The sequence below is a fragment of the Garra rufa genome, chromosome 7 (genome assembly GCF_049309525.1).
Source record: "Garra rufa chromosome 7, GarRuf1.0, whole genome shotgun sequence".
In the NCBI taxonomy this organism is placed as follows: Eukaryota; Metazoa; Chordata; class Actinopteri; order Cypriniformes; family Cyprinidae; genus Garra; species Garra rufa.
In genome coordinates, this window is record NC_133367.1 from 33586097 (window position 1) to 33608064 (window position 21968).

The window sequence follows — 21968 nt, forward strand, 5'->3', positions numbered from 1 at the left end:
GCCATTGTGTGCTTTATAAACGAGTAAAAGTAAAATCGATCCTAAACATAATTGGAAGCCAGTGTAAGGACCTGAGGACTGATGTAATATGCTCTGATTTTTTGGTTCTAGTCAGAATCCTGGCAGCAGCGTTCTGTATGAGCTGCAGCTGTCTAATGGTCTTCTTGGGAAGGCCAGTGAGGAGACCATTACAATAGTCCACCCGGCTGGTGATAAAGGCATGAACAAGTTTCTCCAAGTCTTGATGGGAAACAAAACATCTAATTCTTGCAATGTTTTTAAGATGATAGTATGCTGATTTAGTTACTGCTTTGACATGGCTACTGAAACTGAGGTCTGACTCCAGAATCACACCAAGATTCTTGACTTGATTTTTTGTTTTTTGACACCTAGCGTCAAGGTACGTATTTACCTTATGAACTTCATCTTTGTTTCCAAATGCAATGACTTCAGTTCTCTCCTTGTTTAACTGAAGAAAGTTTTGGCACATCCAACTGTTAATTTCATCAATGCATTGGCAGAGGGAGTCAATGGGGCTGTAGTCATTTGGCGATAAGGCTAGGTAAATCTAGGTATCATCTGCATAGCTGTGATATGCTATCTGTTTTTTTCTCATTATTTGACTTAGTGGGCGCATATACAGGCTGAACAACAGCGGCGCAAGAATGGAGCCTTGTGGGACTCCACTTAGACTTATGTTCTCCTATACTAACATAATAGCCTCTCCCTTCTAAGTATGACCTGAACCATTTGACAACCATCCCAGAAAGCCCGACCCATTTTTCCAGTCTATCTAGAAGAATGTTGTAATCGAACGGTGTCGAACGCAGCACTGAGATCTAGTAATACCAGCACTGATATTTAGCCAGAATCAGAATTTAGGCGAATATCATTTATTATCTTTATGAGCGCTGTCTCGGTGCTAGGATGTGGTCTGAAACCAGATTGGAAATTGTCCAGGTATCCATTTGAGTTTATGTAGTGGTTCAGCTGATTAAAAACAACCTTTTCAATAATCTTGCCTATAAATGGAAGACTTGATATTGGTCTATAGTTGCTCAGTATGGTGTTATCAAGATTGCTCCGTGAATGTTAGTCCAGTGAATGTTAATATGGTTAACAAACAATGGGACACTACATTTTACTCAAAACCTGTTGGATATTGACTAAATATCTTCTATACATTTTGGCTTTAATAAGACTTCCCCAAGAAATAGTCAAAAATAAATGATTGAACTCATGAATAGGCCGTCCACCATGATTACTGTTCCTGTTCTTTCCAACAACAAAGCACTTAAACGTGACAAACTCGTGAATAAATACTGGTCAAGAAGTAAATATTAAAAATAAAATAGAAAACAAAGAGACTTTATTACCATAGTTTTTTGCAAGTTTACACTACTCTTGTTACTAATGAAAAAATAGAGGCAAACTTGCAAAACCTTTACCGTCACACGGACACCATTCGAATAATGAACTTAATGCATATGCTTAAAACACCTGCTTAAAGGCCTGATGTATCTGAAAAACTAAAACAGGACACAGAAATGCTTGGGCCCAAAATATTACAACACAAATGATGGTTAATACCCAGTGTGTTTGCTTATTAAAGTGTTTTATTGATATTTTTGTGCATTATTACTGCGGTTACAGTTCATCCATTAAAACAAATATTACAGTGTGCCCCTAGACAGAAACAAAGAGGAGCCACCACTTCATTAACTGAATTCTTAAAGGATTTTTAGAGAATAAAACTTTCTGCTTACATTTAGCATATGAAAAAACTAAAACCAGGAATACGGTTTTGTTGTAGATTTGTTTGATTATGCAAACTGACACTGATATGTCAGAGTTTATGACATCACTGTATCACGGGTGTTGCTGCTGACAGTTCTGACTGTTGCTAGGCAGTGATGTCACAATGGAAGAACACAATGACTCCTGCTCAGATGGACAAATGCAGATGTAGATGAAGACATCTGAAACATCAGGATTTGAGACAAACAGATGATGATATTGTAGCATAAATATTATAGCAGATTTTCAATATCAATTATTTTTCACCTCTTCCTTTCTGTTTTCAGTTTGGTTTTGAAATGCGATGCATTCTGATGAAAAACCTGTTGAATTATAATTCACACTCTTACTCTCATAATCTGAAAACATTTCATTTTGTTAATTGTTCGCCATGCAATTAGATATTTTACTCACCACATCCACAGAGCCGCTATTATGAGAAACTGAGGTAAAAACACCAGCAGAGTGACTATATAATGGCTGAACGCTGTGCTGTCCACTGGATCTTCACAACACAAAGAAGTGAATCATGACTATCAGAGAAACCACCTGAATGCTGCAAACATTTCACACTGAAGCACATGTATCATGAAAGATGTGTTACCTTCTACAGCACAGGAATAATGTTGAAGCTCTTCTTTGCTGAAAGAGTCCAGGTACAGCTTGTTGGCTTTAGTGAATCCATCTGTTACCTGTCCGTCCTTGTACCAGATGTAAGCATGTTTGTCGTTCAAAGTGCATTTAGTTGAACAGATTAATGCCAAATCCTGTCTCTTGGATACTAAGTTTGGCCTTATTTTTATATGTGTATCTAAATAAATTAAAAGGCTATTAGTAAAAAAAAAAAAAAGAAAACATTTTGAATGATTTTATCATGATCAGTTACCTGTAACAGTAAGAATGACTCCAGGAGTTGCAGCGTATTGTTTTAAGTCAGTGATGGTTATGAATTCATATACTCCAGAGTCGCTGATCTTGAGATCTTTGATTCTCAGTTTGTTCCCCACATACTCCACACGACCAGCAAACTGACGCTCCTCACGCAGATCCTTGAAGGCCCCAGATGGACCGTAATGCCAGAATGTTTTATTTACAGTATGACCAGAGGGATGTGAGTATGTGCAGGAAATGTCTACTGTTGAGCCCACCAAAGCACAGACTCTTCTAGAGCTGTAAGTCACATCCCAGCAGCCACTTTCAAAACCTAAAAGAGCCACACAAAAACTGCCGTGAAAATCACAATCAAGCCTGTTCACACAGTGATGTTATTATCAAAAAAATCACTGTGAATGGGAGTTGGACAGTTTACTTTCCAGTGTGATGGGTGGGAAAAACATCAGAAGCTGTCTCCCATTCACAGTAAAAAATTTTTTTTTTACTTTTGGTTACATAAACTGAGTTGCTGCTGGTACATAAAACTACAACCTTCACACTTAAAAATAAAGGTGCTATAAAAGATGCCATAGAAGAACCATTTTATTTTTGGTTCCACAAAAAACATTCAGTGAAAGGTTCTTTAAAGAACCATCTCTTTCTTATCTTTTTATAATCGGAAGAACATTCTTTCGTCTCAAAGAACCTTTTGTGAAACAGAAAGGTTCTTCAGATGTTAAAGGTTCTTTATGGAACCATTCAGACAAAAAAAAAAGGTTCTTCTATGGCATTGCGGAGCACCTTTATTTTTAAGAGCGTAGAGCTGATCACACTGAGCTGATACCCACATTTTCGTAAATGCTATAATTTAAGTGTATCCTATTGTGTAATCAAAAGTTTAAGCACACTTGATGTCTTCACGTCCATTTCAACACAGGAAATACGTAAGTAGACTAGTGGTCAAGTGCAAAGACAGCGAGTGTGTGTATTGGGACTACGGTGACCACCTGGCTATAGATCTGTTCTCTGGACAGTTGTCATTAAAATAACGCCATAGAAACAGATTCAAACGAACTATTTAATTAAGAAGAAAGTCTTGTCTGAAAGCTGCATCGATTTTTAAATGGTTCAAAGAAATTAAAGAATATCGTGTGTGTCAAACCAATGCCGTCGGTGGTGCTAGATCACTTAATGAGGTCCGCAAAAAGAATATATAAAAAGCTTTCTTAAAAAGACAAAATAACGTATGTACGTTTTCTTGACATACGAATTAAAAACCAACACACTGATGAAAATGCGGGACGTTTTCCTAATATGCAACTTGCGGGACAAGGGGTGAAAATGCTGGTCTTCCTCCGAGTCCACGCTTTCATGATTGATGTTATGCCGCTTTTCATGACGAACAAAACTTACGGTATGAAATGTTTCCACATATTGCCTACTCATGTGTGAACAATACTGATATTATATTAGTGCTCGTTAAGTAAAAATATAAAGTGCATACTCACACACAGAAGAGGAGGAACTTCTAAGATATGGAGTAAGAAAGCAGGAGTAACTGTCAGCATCTTTATGTGAAACTGTAATGATCCTGGTAGTATGATCAACGTTTGAATTTTGAATATTGTTTTTCTTCCAGTAGTATTGTTGAGGTCTGGACGTCAAATCACAGGAAGTCTCACAGGTCAGTTCTACTCTCTCATTTCTCGGGTCTGTATATACAGGATTAATCCTCACCTGCGTGTCTGAATAGAGTAAAAATTATTAAAAACAAATGAAAACAGCTGAACAGTCCAGAATCTTGACTCAGTTTCACCTGTGACTGTTAGACTGACGGCTGCTGAGCTGAGATGGTTAACTCCATCCTCCATGAACATGAGCTGATAATCTCCAGAGTCGGTTTTTCTCACGTCTGATATTGAGAGGTTTGCTTCGTATTTACTGATGACCTGCTTCACTCGTCCTGCGTAGTCGGAATCTAAAGTCAAATCTTCCGGTTGATTGATTTTTCTCCAGTTTTTGCTTTGTTTCTCACTAAACCAGAACGCAGTTTTAGTGTGGATGTTGTTGTAAATGCAGTTCAACTGCACATCGGATTCCCTTTGAGCACAAACGTCTTTACAGTTCACAGAGATGTGGTTCAATGTTAGAGAGCCTGATTTAAAAAAAAAAAAAAAAGAACGAAACAAACAATGAAACCTTAACGTGTACATTTATGAAAAACCAATAAGCGAGTCACTACACTCTTTAAAAAAGGTGCTTCACGACGCCAAAGAAGAAACTTTTTGTCTAAATGGTTCCAAAAAGAACCTTTCTTTTGTTTCACAAAAGGTTCTTTAGATTATAAAAAGGTAAGCAAGAAATAGTTCTTGTGGAACCAAAAATGGTTCTCCTATGGCATCGATGTAAAGAACCTTTTAAAGCTTCTTTACTTTTAAGAGTGTCTGAGTGGTGGGGGAACTTTTCTTCCTGTCTAAAATGTCTTAAAATGTCTGATAAACTGATATTGATAAATTAAAACAGTCTTACCTGAAATGTGTAGAAGCAGCATCAGTGATGCGATTCTGAAGTCCATGCTTTAATACCCTGGTTTGTCAAGACTAACAGTAGAATAAAACACACACTAATTTCAAATCCTTTATCTCAGCTCCAACATTAATTGCATTTGTTTAAACTGATACATAGTTAAGTAAATGTTCATTCGATTCGTTTCCTAACCCTCATGTTGTGATCCAGTCATTTTTAACATCAAAATTACCAAAAGATATTGCTTATAAATTCCTTTTATCTTATTATCAAATATTTGGATTTAGTCTTTTATTAAAAACTGAGGTGCATAACCTCAAGTCAATGAGTTTCAAAAAAAGTACAAAACCTGTGCTATTTGAATTCAAAAGACTGAATTCAAAATTTGATGATGATATAGCATCATAAAATATTTACATTTTTAAAAAGCTGGTCAGTTTTGATTAGAAACACCAATTTAGCTGGAATTTCATCACAACCCAAGAGTTAAAATGAAAGTAAACATTAAATGATCATGTATACTTGCAAGTTGCAGACTTCTCAAGCTGAAGTGCTGTTACAAATGGAAGATTTTTGTGAAGATACCAGTCAATCATATGATCCTATTTCCTTCCCTTTCTTTTTTTTATCTACTTGTTGGTCAATGGCAGTTAACCACTCACTGTATCATAGTTTCCAGTTCCTTTTAAGGTACCTTTCCCAATCAGTTGAGTCAATGACAAAGGAAAAAATCCTGTGTAAAATACTTTTGAAACCACTTAATCTTAATTATAATATCAAAGGAGCTATATTCATGTCTATGTAAGTGTAAGTGATAATACGTTTTGGCATTTTTGTGTTCAGGTGCATGATGGAAAACTGACTCAATATTATAAAACAGGAAGTAAAAAACAGTTTATCTGATTGTCCACAATATGATGGTAACCAGTTCACTTTTACTCCACCTAATCTGAAATCTCAATGTATTGAGTCTTGTGCATTTTAGTTACTAAAAGTGATTTTTAATATTCATCTTAAACCTTTAAAGGATCTTTTTAGAGTAAATATAGGATCATTTCATAAATACTGGTTAAGAAAACACACACAATCAGACGCAAGCTAAGAAGGTTTTATTTAATTGAGCAATGGGAAAAAAATTGTTTTGTTTTAGTTTTGTTTTGTTCAATTATGCAGACTGACAGTCCGTGTCTATGACATCACTGTATCACTGATGTTGCTGCTGACAGTTCTGACTGTTGCGATGATGTCACAATGGAAGAACACAGTGACATCACTCCAGCCGCTCTGATGAACAGACAGCAGATGAACAGATGTGAACATCAGATTCTGACACAGACAAATACAAAGATATTAAACACTTTAACAGCAATGGTGTTGCCAGATTCAATATATAGGCTACATCATATCTTACCTTCACATTGGTTTTCAGTTTGGTTTTAAAGTGAGATGCATTTTGAAGAAAAACCTGTTGGATCATAATTCACACTCTTAAAACCTGAACACATTTTAGTATTTCACTGTATGTCATGAAATTGTGAATAATCTTACTCACCACATCCACAAAGCCACTATTATGAGAAACTGAGGTAAAAACACCAGCAGAGTGACTGTATAATGGCTGAACGCTGTGCTGTCCACTGGATCTTCACAACACAAAGAAGTGAATCATGACTATCAGAGAAACCACCTGAACGCTGCAAACATTTCACACTGAAGCACATGTGTCATGAGAGATGTGTTACCTCCTACAGCACAGGAATACTGTTGAAGCTCTTCATTGCTGACTGAGTCCAGGTACAGCTTGTTGGCTTTAGTGAATCCATCTGTTACCTGTTGTTTATTCTTGTACCAGATGTAAGTATGATTGTCGTTCAGTGTGCAATTGGTTGAACAGCTTAATATCACTTCCTGTCCCTCTGATATAATGGCTGGGCTTCTTTTTGTTTGTGTACCTAAAATAATTAACGTGTATTAGAAATGATACAGGAAACATTTTGAATGAGTTCATCATGATCAGTTACCTGTAACAGTAAGAATGACTCCAGGTGATCCAGTGTACTGGCCAAAATAGTTACTGATGATCCTGAATCGATATTCTCCAGAGTCGCTGATCTTGAGATCTTTGATTCTCAGTTTGTTCCCCACATACTCCACACGACCAGCAAACTGATGCTCCTCACGCAGATCCTTGAAGTCCCCAGATGGAGCATAATGCCAGAATGTTTTATTTACAGTATGATCAGATGGATGTGAGTATGTAGAGGAAATGTCTACTGTAGAGCCCACCAAAGCACAGACTCTTCTAGAGCTGTAAGACACATCCCAGCAGCCTCTCTGAGAAACACCTGAAAGAGACACAGATTAGCTTGCAAAACTCACACTACTTTAAATCCGTCTGTTTAAATAAACTTATGTACAGTATATACATATTGTTTATTATTTGACACTCACACATTAAAGAGGAGCGATGTTTACGGTCTTCACGATAACAGGAAAAGCTGCCAGCATTTCTGCTGGGTGACACAAATAAGTTGGGGGACACTGTATCTGTGAAATACTGTCCATTCTTCATCCAGTAGTAATTCTTAATTCCAGAGGTCAAAGTGCAGGAAGAAACACAGGTCAGTTCTAATCTTTCATCTCTCGGGTCTGTAGACACAGGATTTATCCTCACCTGCAGGACTGAATTAAACAAAAAGCGAAGGAAAACTTAATTACATGCCACATGAAAACAACTAACCAGAATCTAGAGTCAGTTTCACCTGTGACTGTTAGACTGACGGCTGCTGAGCTGAGATGTTTAACTCCATCATTCATGATGAACATGAGCTGATATTCTCCAGAGTCTCTCTCTCTCACGTCTGATATTGTGAGCGTTGAAGAGCTGCTTGAGATCTGATGTTTCACTCGTCCTGAGTAGTCTGAGTCTAAAGTCAAATCTTCAGGTTCATTGTTTTTTCTCCAGTTTGTACTTTGTTTCTCGCTGAACCAGAACACAGTTTTGATGTTCCTGTGGCTGTCGTAAAAGCACTTTAGCTGCACATCAGTTTCTCTCAGAGCACAAATGTCATCACAGCTCACAGAGAGGTGGTTCAATGTTAGAGAGCCTGAAATAAGTAGGCAAGTAAGTAAGTTAATGAATGAATTAATGAATTTAAAACATTGCATTGATGACAAACCAAGTGAGTAACTATAAAAACAGTAAGCAACTTTAATTAAAGTCTAAAATGTCTTTAATCTGTGATAGAACAAATTTTGATTAAATATTAAGGCAAAACTGCAATCCGTTAACACAATAATCTTACCTGAAATGTGTAGATGTAAGATCAGCAAAATGAGTCCAAAGCCCATGCTTTAACTCTAAAAACAATTTACTTTTTTGTCAAGAATTAAAAATCAAACAGACACATCTATTTTGTCAAAAATGGAGGTCCAAAAAAGAAATACAAAACCTAAATAAAAGGAAATAAGTTGACAAAAAGATTGAATCCAAAATTTGGTGATAAAATAGCATAATGTACATTTACACACACTTACATGTTACAGAACTCTCCAGCTTACAAAGAAGTTGCACTGCTGTTACACAAGTTGTGTTCATTTATATTTTAGATCATATTTCCTTCCTTATTCTCAATTTCTTACCTAATTCTTATCAGGCATGGTTATCCACCCACTGAATGAGCATCATAGTTTCCAGTTAATTTTGGGGTTTTACGTTTCTGACAAATGAGGAAAATAATGTTTAAAACACCTTTTACATTGACAGAAAAGTAGTTAAGAAGTTAATTCAGAATAATTGTTGTGTTTGGAGAGAGTCACACCACGTGACACTGTACAACCTAAAACAGTCTTGCTTTGTCCATTTGCATTTGTCCAAAGGATTCATTTTCTGGATGACGTCAAAATCGTGTTGCACTTTCGAGGGGCCTGAAGTGTGCATATGATGTACAGTCGTGGCCAAAAGTTGAGAATGACACAAATATTAGTTTTCACAAAGTTTGCTGCTAAACTGCTTTTAGATCTTTGTTTCAGTTGTTTCTGTGATGTACTGAAATATAATTACAAGCACTTCATACGTTTCAAAGGCTTTTATTGACAATTACATGACATTTATGCAAAGAGTCAGTATTTGCAGTGTTGGCCCTTCTTTTTCAGGACCTCTGCAATTCGACTGGGCATGCTCTCAATCAACTTCCTGACCAAATCCTGACTGATAGCAACCCATTCTTTCATAATCACTTCTTGGAGTTTGTCAGAATTAGTGGGTTTTTGTTTGTCCACCCGCCTCTTGAGGATTGACCACAAGTTCTCAATGGGATTAAGATCTGGGGAGTTTCCAGGCCATGGACGAAAAATTTCAACGTTTTGGTCCCCGAGCCACTTAGTTATCACTTTTGCCTTATGGCACGGTGCTCCATCGTGCTGGAAAATGCATTGTTCTTCACCAAACTGTTGTTGGATTGTTGGAAGAAGTTGCTGTTGGAGGGTGTTTTGGTACCATTCTTTATTCATGGCTGTGTTTGTGGGCAAAATTGTGAGTGAGCCCACTCCCTTGGATGAGAAGCAACCCCACACATGAATGGTCTCAGGATGCTTTACTGTTGGCATGACACAGGACTGATGGTAGCGCTCACCTTTTCTTCTCCGGACAAGCCTTTTCCAGATGCCCCAAACAATCGGAAAGAGGCTTCATCGGAGAATATGACTTTGCCCCAGTCCTCAGCAGTCCATTCGCCATACTTTTTGCAGAAGATCAAGAAGTTTTTTTTTTTGAGAGAAGTGGCTTCTTTGCTGCCCTTCTTGACACCAGGCCATCTTCCAAAAGTCTTCGCCTCACTGTGCGTGCAGATGCGCTCACACCTGCCTGCTGCCATTCCTGAGCAAGCTGAATCCTCTTTAGAAGACGATCTTGGCGCTTGCTGGACTTTCTTGGACGCCCTGAAGCCTTCTTACCAAGAATTGAACCTCTTTCCTTGAAGTTCTTGATGATCCTATAAATTGTTGATTTAGGTGCAATCTTAGTAGCCACAATATCCTTGCCTGTGAAGCCATTTTTATGCAACGCAATGATGGCTGCACGCGTTTCTTTGCAGGTCACCATGGTTAACAATGGAAGAACAATGATTTCAAGCATCACCCTCCTTTTAACATGTCAAGTCTGCCATTCTAACCCAATCAGACGGACATAATGATCTCCAGCCTTGTGCTCATCAACATTCTCACCTGAGTTAAAGGAGAACTCCGGTGTGATATTGACCTAATGTGTATTGAATCATGATACCGAGTGTGAACGTACCTTGCATATTTCATCTCGGTTTGTGTCCAGCTGTCCGAAATCTGGGGTCAGTTAGCCGATGCTCACAACAGGCTGTCTATGAGAGTGAACAGGGCATCGGAAAAGCCATGTAAATAAATCACTGTTTTACGCCATTTACGAGGCACAAAGTAGCTCCACACTTCATCGGTAGACTTCCTAGGTCCCTGACATTTAAAACGAGACATTGAGAACTCAGAAAAAGCAACGGTAGTTTATTTACAAGAAGATTTATACAGACAGTACCTGGGAAAGAAAATCCGGTCGCCGCCATCCTGAACTTAGTCACGATAAGTCGAGTGTCGAGCACCAATGAATTTATCAGGTTATCAACGTATCAGGTTGTAGTTTCCTTCGTGCTCGACACTCGACTTAAAGTGACTACATTTAAGATGGCGGCCACCGCTCTGTTCCTGGTGGAAGATGTCTGTATAAATCTTCTTGTAAATAAACTACCGGTGCTTTTTCTGAGTTCTCAATGTCTCGTTTTAAATGTCAGGGCCCTAGGAAGTCTACCGATGAAGTGTGGAGCTACTTTGTGCCTCGTAAATGGCGTAAAACAGTGATTTATTTACATGGCTTTTCCGATGCCCTGTTCACTCTCATAGACAGCCTGTTGTGAGCATCGGCTAACTGACCCCAGATTTCGGACAGCTGGACACAAACCGAGATGAAATATGCAAGGTACGTTCACACTCGGTATCATGATTCAATACACTTTAGGTCAATATCACACCGGAGTTCTCCTTTAACAAGACGATTACTGAAATGATCTCAGCAGGTCCTTTAATGACAGCAATGAAATGCAGTGGAAAGTTTTTTTCGGGATTAAGTTAATTTTCATGGCAAAGAAGGACTATGCAATTCATCTGATCACTCTTCATAACATTCTGGAGTATGTGCAAATTGCTATTATAAAAACTTAAGCAGCAACTTTTCCAATTTCCAATATTTATGTAATTCTCAAAACTTTTGGCCACGACTGTAGACTCACTCCCTCAGTCAAAATCCAGTGGTCGAGGGTCTGTTCATAGAAACTTTCCTTCTCCACTTCACAAAGTGGAACGCACTTCAAAATGACAGCAGGGACTCCCCCGAAAGGAAGTGCTTTGAGAAGTCTGCAAGTGTGTGTCTAAAAGTGGAGTGGAATGCAGCAAAGTTTAGTTTTGTTTTTGTTTTCAAGGAGTATTAGTTTGCTCATTGTTGTTTCCTGTTTACTTTGTTCACTGTTCCTGTTTGATCCTTATGTACTGACAATTTGTTAATTACTCACACCTAATTGCTTTGCCATCTAAGTTCCTCTGTTTTCAGTTCATTGTCAGGTATTGTTTTGTTTTACACACTTGTAAAATGTAATCATCCACCCGGAAAGACACCCTTGACTGTGTGTACCCAGAGCAGTCTCTCTTTTCCGTTTTTATCTCTCTGACCACATTGCTATCATGCTTGTTCCCTCTTTCAGCCCTGTTGTGAAGACACTGAAACCAACACAAAAGTCAAGCACAGTGTGGCCGAGCAATGCTGCTTCTGTGCTCCAACACAGCTTGGAGTGTACTGACTGGCAGATCTTCAAGAAAACAGCAACAAAACGCTGGAGAGGTGGATCTGGAGGAGTATGCATGCTCTGCCTATAATAGCTATATATGACTTGTTAGCTTGCTTGCTATTAAAATTTCAATTTTGTCTTTAATTGACTCTCAAATACACAAACAAAAAAGAACAGTTTTAACTGGTTTCAGATGATAATAATCCAATTTGTTGATTAGCAACTTTATTTTACAATCATATAAAGTGTAATTTTAGTATGTAGTGTAAGGTAGTTTACAGTCTGGTTACACAGCTCAACATATAGATCTAAATAATATCACCTCATGCCCTAGGGTAATCGCTGATGTCATCATATATCACATCACTGTGATGCTGATGCTGCTGCAGACAGTTCTGAATGGTTTGAAGGACTGTTTCTAGGCGACGGTCTAAAGCGGAAAGATGTGGTTCAGTAAGTAGCGGAGCCACCGGTGCAAGGGGATCCTGAGACAAAGATGCACGCAGGACATCGCTCAACCGATAAGACGGAAGAGAGAGCAGACGTAAACGAAGCAATGTGGAACGACGGACCCTGAAGGAGAGAACAAGGATAAGCAGATCAGAAACAATCTTAAATTATTACTTCAGTTCATTCATTCATTCTACCTGCAACACTGCACAAGAGGAGCCAATATAGACGGTTCATCTTTAGAATGACGTCCAAACCTACAACACAGAAGAGCCATCATTCTCATTCAAATTGAGCCAAACCAAAATATCATCAGAAAACCTTGGATTTTGAGTACTCACGCTCTTCCATTGTCTAAGTGTATGAGAAATGTGTCATTGCCGAACTTTTCAAATGTTTCATAGTGGTGTCTGTCCATGTTACCTGAGGACGGTAGATGGAAAGTATCATGAAAACCAAGATTTAATAAGAGGTTTGAGGATTACATTAGCTCAATAAAGGTTAATGAGGTTCAAAGCTGCTGTTTGGATGTCATATGAATGTTTCCCATGGTAATGACATGCTATGCTATGAATGTCATGGTTTGAGTCCAAAAACTTGGTATTTCTGTGGTACACGTCAAGGTACTTTTTTGGAAGCGTTCATCCTTGAAGTATTAGTTCACTTCCAGAATAAAAATTTCCTCATTTACTATGTATGGGAGGATAAATTGAGCACAGCGAATTGAGAAATGATTATAGCATCGATTGAGATTTTCCGAACAGAATCAATCCACAAATTAATTTATCGTCCCATCCCTAATTTATTCATGCCCTTGTCACCCAAGATGTTCATGTCTTTCTTTCTTCAACCGAAAAGAAATTAAGGTTTTTGAGGAAAACATTCTATTTTTCTCCATGTAGTGAACTTCAGTAGGGATCAATGGGTTGAAGGTCCACATTGCAGTTTCAACGCAGCTTCAAAGAGCTCTAACGATCCTAGGTGAGGAATAATGGTCTTGGCCATTTTCTAAAAAATAAAAATAAAAAGTTGTATGTACTTTGTAAACACAAATGCTAGTTCTATTCATGCATTACGTAATCACATTGGAATGGTCACTTGCGGTTTGTTCTTCCTCTGTGTACTTAGCTTCAAAAAGATAACGTAGGAAAAAACTCCATCTCATTTTTTCCTCCAACTTAAAAATCATCCAACATTGTTTGTTTTCTTTGCACGTTCTCTTTGTACACACTGGGTAGGTACTTCCGTATGTTACGTGTTGCCGTTCCAATGTGATTACATAATGCCAGTCAAGAGCTAGTGAAATATGAGCATTTGTGATTGAAAAGTTTATAAATGTTTTGTTTTTTTGGAAAAGACAGATCGTTTCGCTATGTAAAACCCTTATTCCTCGGCTGGGATTGTGTAGAGTTCTTCAAAGCTGCATTGAAACTGCAATTTGGACTGTCAACCCATTGGCTCCCATTGAAGTCCTCTACATGAAGAAAAATACTGGAATGCTTTCCTCAAAATTCTTTTTTTTTTTTTTTGACTGAAGAAAGAAAGACATGAACATCTTGGATGGGTAAATTCTCAGGAAATTTTCATCTGAACTGACTCACTCATGAGAAAGTCTAGAATGCTCATGTCGATCAGATCCACCAATCGAGTGCCTCGGTCATAGGGAGAAATCTTTTTTACGGAGTCACAATAGTTGGACGTGGTCTCCCACCTGTTCGAGAAATAATCATTGATTACTGACATTGAATTCTCAACTGTAAATATGTACAAACACAAAACAAAGAAGAACCCAAAAGCAAATAGATTAGCAAATAGGGTCCAGATTTAAAACTTTTTTCAGAAATTTTTCCAGAACATTTTTTTTTTTGTTTGTTTAAGGTTCATTGGTTGGAACGACATGAGGTTGAGTAATTTTGGATGAGCTATATCCTTAAATAACACACTCTCCACCCACAGTGCCAGCTTGGTTCGGCTGTATGACCGCCTCCAGGGACTCCTCCATGAGCGACGTGGTGCCAAACTCAGGTCTGGCAACATAGCAGCCATAGACCCTTCTATCTTGAGTGGACGGCCACAGATAGCATGCTCTGTGGAGCAGTAATAGGAACACTGGCCATAAAAACACGCATTCCCCACTGCAGAAAGAGACGGACAGATGTTGACGTACTAGAACACTCTGTTTGAAAGGAAGTGATGGAGGAAAATAAGAACCAAGTGGGACAAACCTGGAGAAGTGAAAAATGTTGTGACAAGTTTATGGTCGGTGGTGATGTCTTTAATCTCTTTTATTACATGAATAAGCCTCCCAACCACTGGAGGCACCCTTCTGAAACCCAGTATCCTTGTTGTGAGGGAGAAAGTGTTTTCAATTGTCTTTTTGGTAATATGCATTCATTTTGTAATATACTGCACTCTTACCTGTCCAGGTGGAAGGCTGCGATCTCAGCATTGTGCCTTTCAAAGTCAGAAAAGTAATACAGATTGACACTGGTCTCCTCATGCCGTTCCTGTCTTAAGTTGAAACAATTCTGATCGGAATTTGAAACAAAGTAATCAAAATACCTTGCTTCACTTCCTTACAATGTAAAAACAGTTCAACAAAATGTATTTTCACATACAATATTCAAAGATCTAAAAATCTGTGGTTTAAAGGGTTAGTTCTACTAAAAATGAAAATTGTGTGTTGTCGTTCCAAACACATAAGATCCTCATTCATCTTCGGAACACAAATTAAGATATTTTTGATGAAATCCGAGAGCTTTCTGACCCTCCACAGAAAGCAAGGGTCCTACCAGGGTCAAGGCACAGAAACATTGTAAGAACATCGTTAAAATAGTCCATGTGACATTAGTGGTTCAACTAATTTTACGGTACTCTCTGTAATGGCGGAGGAAACCGTTAAATAAAGTTGTTATTTTTGTTTTCTTTGCGCACAAAAAGTATTCTCATTGCTTCGTACAATTACGACTGAACCACTGATGTCACATGGACTACTTTACCAATGTCCTTACTAGCTTTCTGTGCCATGACCAAGGTAGGACCCTTGCTGTCTATGCAGGGTTACAAAGCAGATTTCGGATTTCATTAAAATATCTTAATTTGTCTTCCAAAGACGAACGGAGGTCTTGCGGTCTTGGAACACCATTAGGGTGAGTAATTAATGACAGAATTTTCATTTTTGGGTGAACTATCCCTTTAAATCAGAATGTACTTATTTTAACACTGAATGCTATTGCTAATAAGCAAGTAAATCATGTCTCTATAAAGCATTCGATGTGTATACACTCAAATAGAAAAATTCAATGATTTGCTGTACTAAGAGGCACATGGTTATTGAGTCTCACTTCATGGGTTTGAAGAGCGCCTGTCCATAATTAGGAAATGACATCACCAACTTCAGCTGTGTCCCACCTGATTTTTGCACTGAAAAGTACCACAAAAGTTTTCTTGTAAAAGAGATCTTAGTTGAAACATTTTCTGCTGTAATTGTCTCATAATTTAGTTAAGACTTTATTTCTCACAAATCCATATTTCAGTCATGAAACAATTACGAAGATCTGATTGGTTCTTCCAAGACAGTGGACAGGAGCTGATTGGTTCTTAAGCCAGTCAAACTCTATTTCCAATCTATGCTATCTTAGTTATTTCTGTCTCCACCTGGTCCACATGAAAACTTTTGTTAAGACTTAACAAAAGCTTTCATATATAATACATTCTAAAAGTAGTTTTAAAGGGATAGTTCACCCAAAAATGAAAATTTGATGTTTATCTGCTTACCCCCAGGGCATCCAAGATGTAGGTGACTTTGTTTCCTCAGAAAAACACAAACGAAGATTTTTAACGAAAACCGGTGCAGTCTGCCAGCCTTATCATGGACGTGGATGGGCACCAAACCTTTAAAAGTAAAAGTAAACAAAAACATGCACAGACAAATCCAAATTACACCCTGCGGCTCGTGATGATACATTGATGTCCTAAGGCACGAAACGATCGTTTTTTGCGAGAAACTGAACAGTATTTCTAGCACTTCTTTTTACCTTTGATACACAGCCACGTCCATCTGTCCTGAGCACGAGCTTATCATCCGGATCGTTAGATGTGAACGCGCTCTGACATAGTATACGCAAATGCCGTAAGGAGAAATCGGTGAAAAGCAAACGTAATCTTTTAGCTTTAAATCAGTTTGAACAATCAGGATAAGCACAAGTAATTACCACTTTGAATAGCCGCTATACCCACAATCTCTGTGCACTGTGTAAAGAATGAATGTTGTATACATGCGACAGATCGCTTCCGGCATTTGCGTATTCTAGCGCGTTCACATGTCACGAGCCTGATGCCAAACTCGTGCTCAGGACAGATGGTTAAAAATGATATAAATACTGTTCAGTTTCTCACAAAAACCGATCGTTTCGTGTCTTAGGACATTAATGTATCGTCACGAGCCGCAGGGTGTAATTTGGATTTGTCTGTGCATGTTTTTGTTTACTTTTAAAGGTTTGGTGCCCATCCACTCACATTATTTGGCTGGCAGACTGCACCGGTTTTCATTAAAAATCTTTGTTTGTGTTCTGCTGAGGAAACAAAGTCACCTACATCTTGGATGCCCTCGGGGTAAGCAGATACACATCAAAATTTTCATTTTTGGGTGAACTATCCCTTTAATGCTACCGGATCTCATGATGAAAACGTACCTGTGGGAACTTTTTCGAAAGACGTGAAAAATGTACAAATAAGTACACATCACTGCAGTTTCCAACAGAAATGAACACTAGAGACGGTAAAACAGCGAGCATTTGTAATCGTTATGATTACAGCTCCAAATGTTTCACTTTCTGGTAGCTCAGTCATTACGAAATTGGACTTATTGTTGCGGAATCCTTGGATACGAATCCCTTCAAAAACATGACTCATGATGAAAGAGCTGGAAACGATCAAATGAGAGATTGAAAAACAAGCTAAAACAGCATGGTTGCAATGGTGTTTTTACATCACATTCACTTTTGTTCATACTATCGGGTAGGTTTAGGAGTAGTGCAGATGTTACATTATTTTAAAACATCAGAGAGCATTAGGGTTATAGCGCCACTCAAGAGACATTTCGAGTCAGAACTGCAGTGACATGTATAAAACCAACATCACCCTAATGTACATTCATCTGTTCCAGGGGGAAAAAATGAACACTCTTATAGTGCCACGAAACATACATTGCGGTAAGTATTTTGCGTTGTGCGAAAAGGTTTCCACAGGTATGTTTTCTTCTTGAAATCAGGTTGTTTTACTGCCTTGTAATGAACTATAGAATGCATTATATGATCTTATGAGTAACCACAGTTATAACACACTGTAATACTTCACAGTATAATCTACCCATTATTTCACCTACACATTAAAACACATGACAAACAAATCTTTAAATAATATAATGCCTTTTCACTTGTTTAAAATTAGTTATGAAAAGATATAATGCATTTTAAATAAAGGCTTCATGTTTTAATTTTCTTTAGCCCTCCTCCTCCCCAGAACCACCTGTCTAGATCTATAACGGTTGTTCTTTCTGCTGAAAGTGATAGTTATAGTAAAACTGAAAATCACGCCATTATTTACTCAGCCTCAAGCCATCCTAGGTATATATGACTTTTTTTTTTTTCAGATGAATACAATTGGGGTTATATTAAAAAAAAAAAAATCTCCTGGCTCTTCCAATCTTTTTAATGGCAGTGAATGGGTTTTGAGATTTTGAAGTCCAATAAAGTGCATCCATCGTTAAATATGGATATTTTTCGTAAAAAAAATCATTGATTTACTTCAGAATGCTTTTATTAATCTCCAGAGCCGTGTGGAGCACTTTTTATGATGGATTGATGCACTTTATTGGACAATCTCAACAGCCATTCACTTGCATTATAAAGCTTGGATAAGCCAGGACATTTTTTAACATAACTCTGATAGTATTCGTCTAAAAGAAGAAAGTCATACAGTGGTGTGAAAAAGTGTTGGCCCGTTCCTGATTTTTTACTTTTTTGCATGTTTGTCACACTGTAATGTTTCAGGTCATCAAACAAATTTAAATATTAATCAAAGATAACACAAGTAAACACAACATGCAGTTTTTGAATGGCCCAATGTGTGAAAAAGTGTTTGCCCCCTAAACTTAATAACTGGTTGGGCCACCCTTAGCAGCAACAACTGCAATCAAGCATTTGCAATAACTTGCAATGAGTCTGTTACAGCGCTGTGCAGAAATTCTGGCCCACTCATCTTGGCAGAATTGTTGTAATTCAGCTACAATGGAGGGTTTTCGAGCATGAACCGCCTTTTTAAGGTCATGCCACAGCATCTCAATAGGATTCAGGTCAGGACTTTGACTAGGCCACTCCAAAGTCTTCATTTTGTTTTTCTTCAGCCATTCAGAGGTGGATTTGCTGGTGTGTTTTGGATCATTGTCCTGCTGCAGAACCCAAGTTCAGCTTGAGGTCACGAACAGATGGCCGGACATTGTCCTTCAGGATTTTTAGGTAGACAGCAGAATTCATGGTTCCATTTTTCACAGCAAGTCTTCCAGGTCCAGAAGCAACAAAACAGCCCCAGACCATCACACAACCACCACCATATTTTACTGTTGATATGATGTACTTTATCTGAAATTCTGTGTTACTTTTACACCAGATGTAATGGGACACACACCTTCCAAAAAGTTCATCTTTTGTCTCGTCAGTCCACAGAGTATGTTCCCAAAAGTCTTGGGGATCATCAAGATGTTTTCTGGCAAAACTGAGACGAGTCTTTATGTTCTTTTTGCTCAGCAGCGGTTTTTGTCTTGGAACTCTGCCATGCAGGCCATTTTTGCCCAGTCTCTTACTCATGGTGGAGTCATGAACACTGACCTTAACTAAGGCAAGAGAGGCCTGCAGTTCTTCAGATGTTGTTGTGGGGTCTTTTGTGACCTCTTGGATGAGTCGTCGCCGCGCTCTTGGGGTAATTTTGGTCGGCTGGCCACTACTGGGAAGGTTCACCACTGTTCCATGTTTTCGCCATTTGTGGATAATGGCTCTCACTGTGGTTTCTTTCGCATTTGTTCCTGAATTTCTTTGGATCTCTGCATGATGTGTAGCTTTTGAGGATCTATTCAAGTGATGAATGGGGGGGCAAACACTTTTTCACACAGGGTCACGTGGGTCTGGATTTTGCTTTCCTTTCATAAAAAAAAACTTTATTTAAAAACTGCATGTTGTGTTTACTTGTGTTATCTTTGATTAATATTTAAATTTGTTTGATGATCTGAAACATTAAAGTGTGACAAACATGCAAAAAAAACGTAAAAATCAGGAAGGGGGTCAACACTTTTTTTCACACCACTGTATACACCTAGAATGGCTTGAGAGTGAGTAAATCATCATTTTTTGATGAACTATCCTAACTGTGGTACATCTCGACATGTGGAGCTGGGGAGGAGGAAGGCTAAAGAAAAGTGATAACAGAATGTAGATCTTTGCAGACTATCTAGTACACTTTATATATACACTTTAGAAATGCTTTTAACCAGTTTGCCTGTTTAATTGTTCACGCTGAGTTGCAAATAGGCTTCCATGCTCTTTTAAACCTCTCTCCCTCTTTCTCATATAAAAGCCTTGCTTTGCAAAATTTAAGGTCACCTACCTACACTGACAATGCGTTGGGATGCCAGCTGCTGAGTCAGCGCTGACAGATTGGGGTCTTTGTGCTGATACATCTGCCAGCGAGATATCCCAAGGTGAAACCGGAGCCAAGGTGGATGCGTCTGAGAACTGGCGTTCCAGACGATAGGATCATATCCGTCCTCATTAGCACTCAGCCTAAGGATTGGATGCACTCATGTGTTTTTGACATTACAGTCATCATAATTATAGTTACACCAAACATTTTATTTTAAAAGCAGATACAGCAACAGTTTTAGACTTTATACTGACACCTAGAGGCCACGATGAAGCATCACACAAAAGTGAATGTGAATGAATGCGGTTATCTTGATTCAGATTGATTCATAAACCAGTTAGACTCAAAAATGAGTTCTCACCACTGCTGTGTGCTACGCTCTTCCTCTTTTCTTTTCGTTCGGACTTTCAGCAGCCAGTCACCATCGGACACAGGTGGGGTGGGCAAATTATACAGCGGGTGGGAGTACAGAGCCTCCAGTTTGGCAAGATCATCTGTTGCGCCGTCCATTTCCACTTCCTGGGTGACACTTCCTAGAGTGCCCATTTTGCTTGTTGAAGTAGATGTGTTTTGTACGGAGAAGCTGATGGAGGTCTGGATGTCAGGGTTTAAGTGGAGCTCGCAGGAAGTGTGGTATGTGGACAGGACTAATGAAACCACGAGCAAGTGCAGACTCAGGAAGACAATTAACAACCACACGCGTAATGTCCGCCAACGTCGACGTGTACATACTCGCATCGTACTGAAATGAGATGGCAAAGTTAATTTCAAAACTATATAGTTGTCCATGTTAAAGAATATAGAGTAAAACATACCTGTTTTCTAGTTGAAGGTGTTTCTGTGTCCGTCTGTCTGGATTAAAAGGAAGTTTAGATTGTCCTATAGACCTTTATTCCCATGGGGACTATTGCACTCCCTTTTTTTCCTCTCAAACTTTACAGAGGAGAGGTGCCAGGTTAGGCTGATCTGAATGGATGTGTTTACTTTCCCCCTGCTACGTCTAGCACACATCAAATTGGCAGTGTATTCTCTTCACACAAAAACATGTATTCACCAATAGGGAGAGTGGGGTAAGCTGTGCCACTTGTTTACCAAAGTTGTGCTCTCGCCTCCCGTGACCAAGCACATTTTTCTTTTACTTTTGTTCTTTATAGAGGACTTTTTTTTTTTTTTTTTCATTTTTAGTCATGGAGTATTTTAAAAATGTTATAAAAATACTAAATTAAATATTGTTGCAATGAAAATAAAATTTTATTTTATATCAGATATTATTTTGTGCTTTTTTCAACATTTTGGTTTGTGTTATATTACTGATTACTGAACTAAAATTGGCAAAAAGGGTTGGCAATGATATTATTAATGAAAAGAATGTACTTAATATTAATCAAAATAAAATATCTAAATAAAAAATAAAATGTTAGAATTTTAACAAAATATTACCGTTTAAACATAAATATTTTCTTATTACTTTATTTTATTTTTAATTTTGAACCTTTTGGTTTTCCATTTTTAAAATATATATAAAAAAAAAACAGGGAAAAAAGAAAAATCTATGCCAGTATTTCTATGGAAAACCAAATATTTCTAAATAATATTTTGTTAACCCTCCTGTTATCCTTGGGGTCAATTTGACCCCATCCAATGTTTAACGTATGTACATATATAATTGACTTTTTTTTGCTTCAAATTGAATGACTTTTCCTAATTTAATGGGGAAAACTTGGTAAACATAAAATTAACATGATATTATTTTTTCAATGCCCTGTA

The 21968-nt window shown here is 38.1% G+C and overlaps 2 protein-coding genes across 2 annotated transcripts; both read right to left on the minus strand.

Moving 5' to 3' along the window:
- Positions 1-1598: 1598 nt before the first annotated feature.
- On the minus strand, positions 1599-5270 carry LOC141339322 (uncharacterized). The gene is made up of 8 exons (XM_073844940.1): positions 5200-5270; positions 4487-4825; positions 4179-4415; positions 2684-3001; positions 2402-2608; positions 2212-2302; positions 2065-2120; positions 1599-1979 (listed from the first exon to the last, which is right to left on the minus strand). Exons 1-7 carry the CDS (start codon positions 5243-5245, stop codon positions 2081-2083), a joined length of 1278 nt encoding a protein of 425 aa, XP_073701041.1. The 5' UTR covers positions 5246-5270; the 3' UTR covers positions 1599-1979; positions 2065-2080.
- Positions 5271-12229: 6959 nt separating this feature from the next.
- On the minus strand, positions 12230-21188 carry fam20cl (family with sequence similarity 20 member C, like). Its single transcript, XM_073844276.1, has 11 exons — positions 21017-21188; positions 20563-20943; positions 20166-20341; positions 15851-15929; positions 14925-15017; positions 14732-14847; positions 14461-14641; positions 14108-14217; positions 12848-12929; positions 12704-12763; positions 12230-12629 (listed from the first exon to the last, which is right to left on the minus strand). Exons 2-11 carry the CDS (start codon positions 20937-20939, stop codon positions 12380-12382), a joined length of 1524 nt encoding a protein of 507 aa, XP_073700377.1. The 5' UTR covers positions 20940-20943; positions 21017-21188; the 3' UTR covers positions 12230-12379.
- Positions 21189-21968: the final 780 nt, after the last annotated feature.

Bases quoted from the DNA above. Each gene is read 5' to 3' on its own strand.
- fam20cl (XM_073844276.1), bottom strand. From the start codon at position 20,939: ATGCGAGTATGTACACGTCGACGTTGGCGGACATTACGCGTGTGGTTG. The intron at 14,848-14,924 runs GTAAGAGTGCAG...CCTCACAACAAG, and splicing joins GCAGCCTTCCACCTGGACAG to GATACTGGGTTTCAGAAGGG. The intron at 12,764-12,847 runs GTGAGTACTCAA...TCTGTGTTGTAG, and splicing joins CACTTAGACAATGGAAGAGC to GTTTGGACGTCATTCTAAAG.
- LOC141339322 (XM_073844940.1), bottom strand. From the start codon at position 5,245: ATGGACTTCAGAATCGCATCACTGATGCTGCTTCTACACATTTCAG. The intron at 2,609-2,683 runs GTAACTGATCAT...TAATTTATTTAG, and splicing joins AGTCATTCTTACTGTTACAG to ATACACATATAAAAATAAGG. The intron at 2,121-2,211 runs GTGAGTAAAATA...ATAATTCAACAG, and splicing joins ATAGCGGCTCTGTGGATGTG to GTTTTTCATCAGAATGCATC.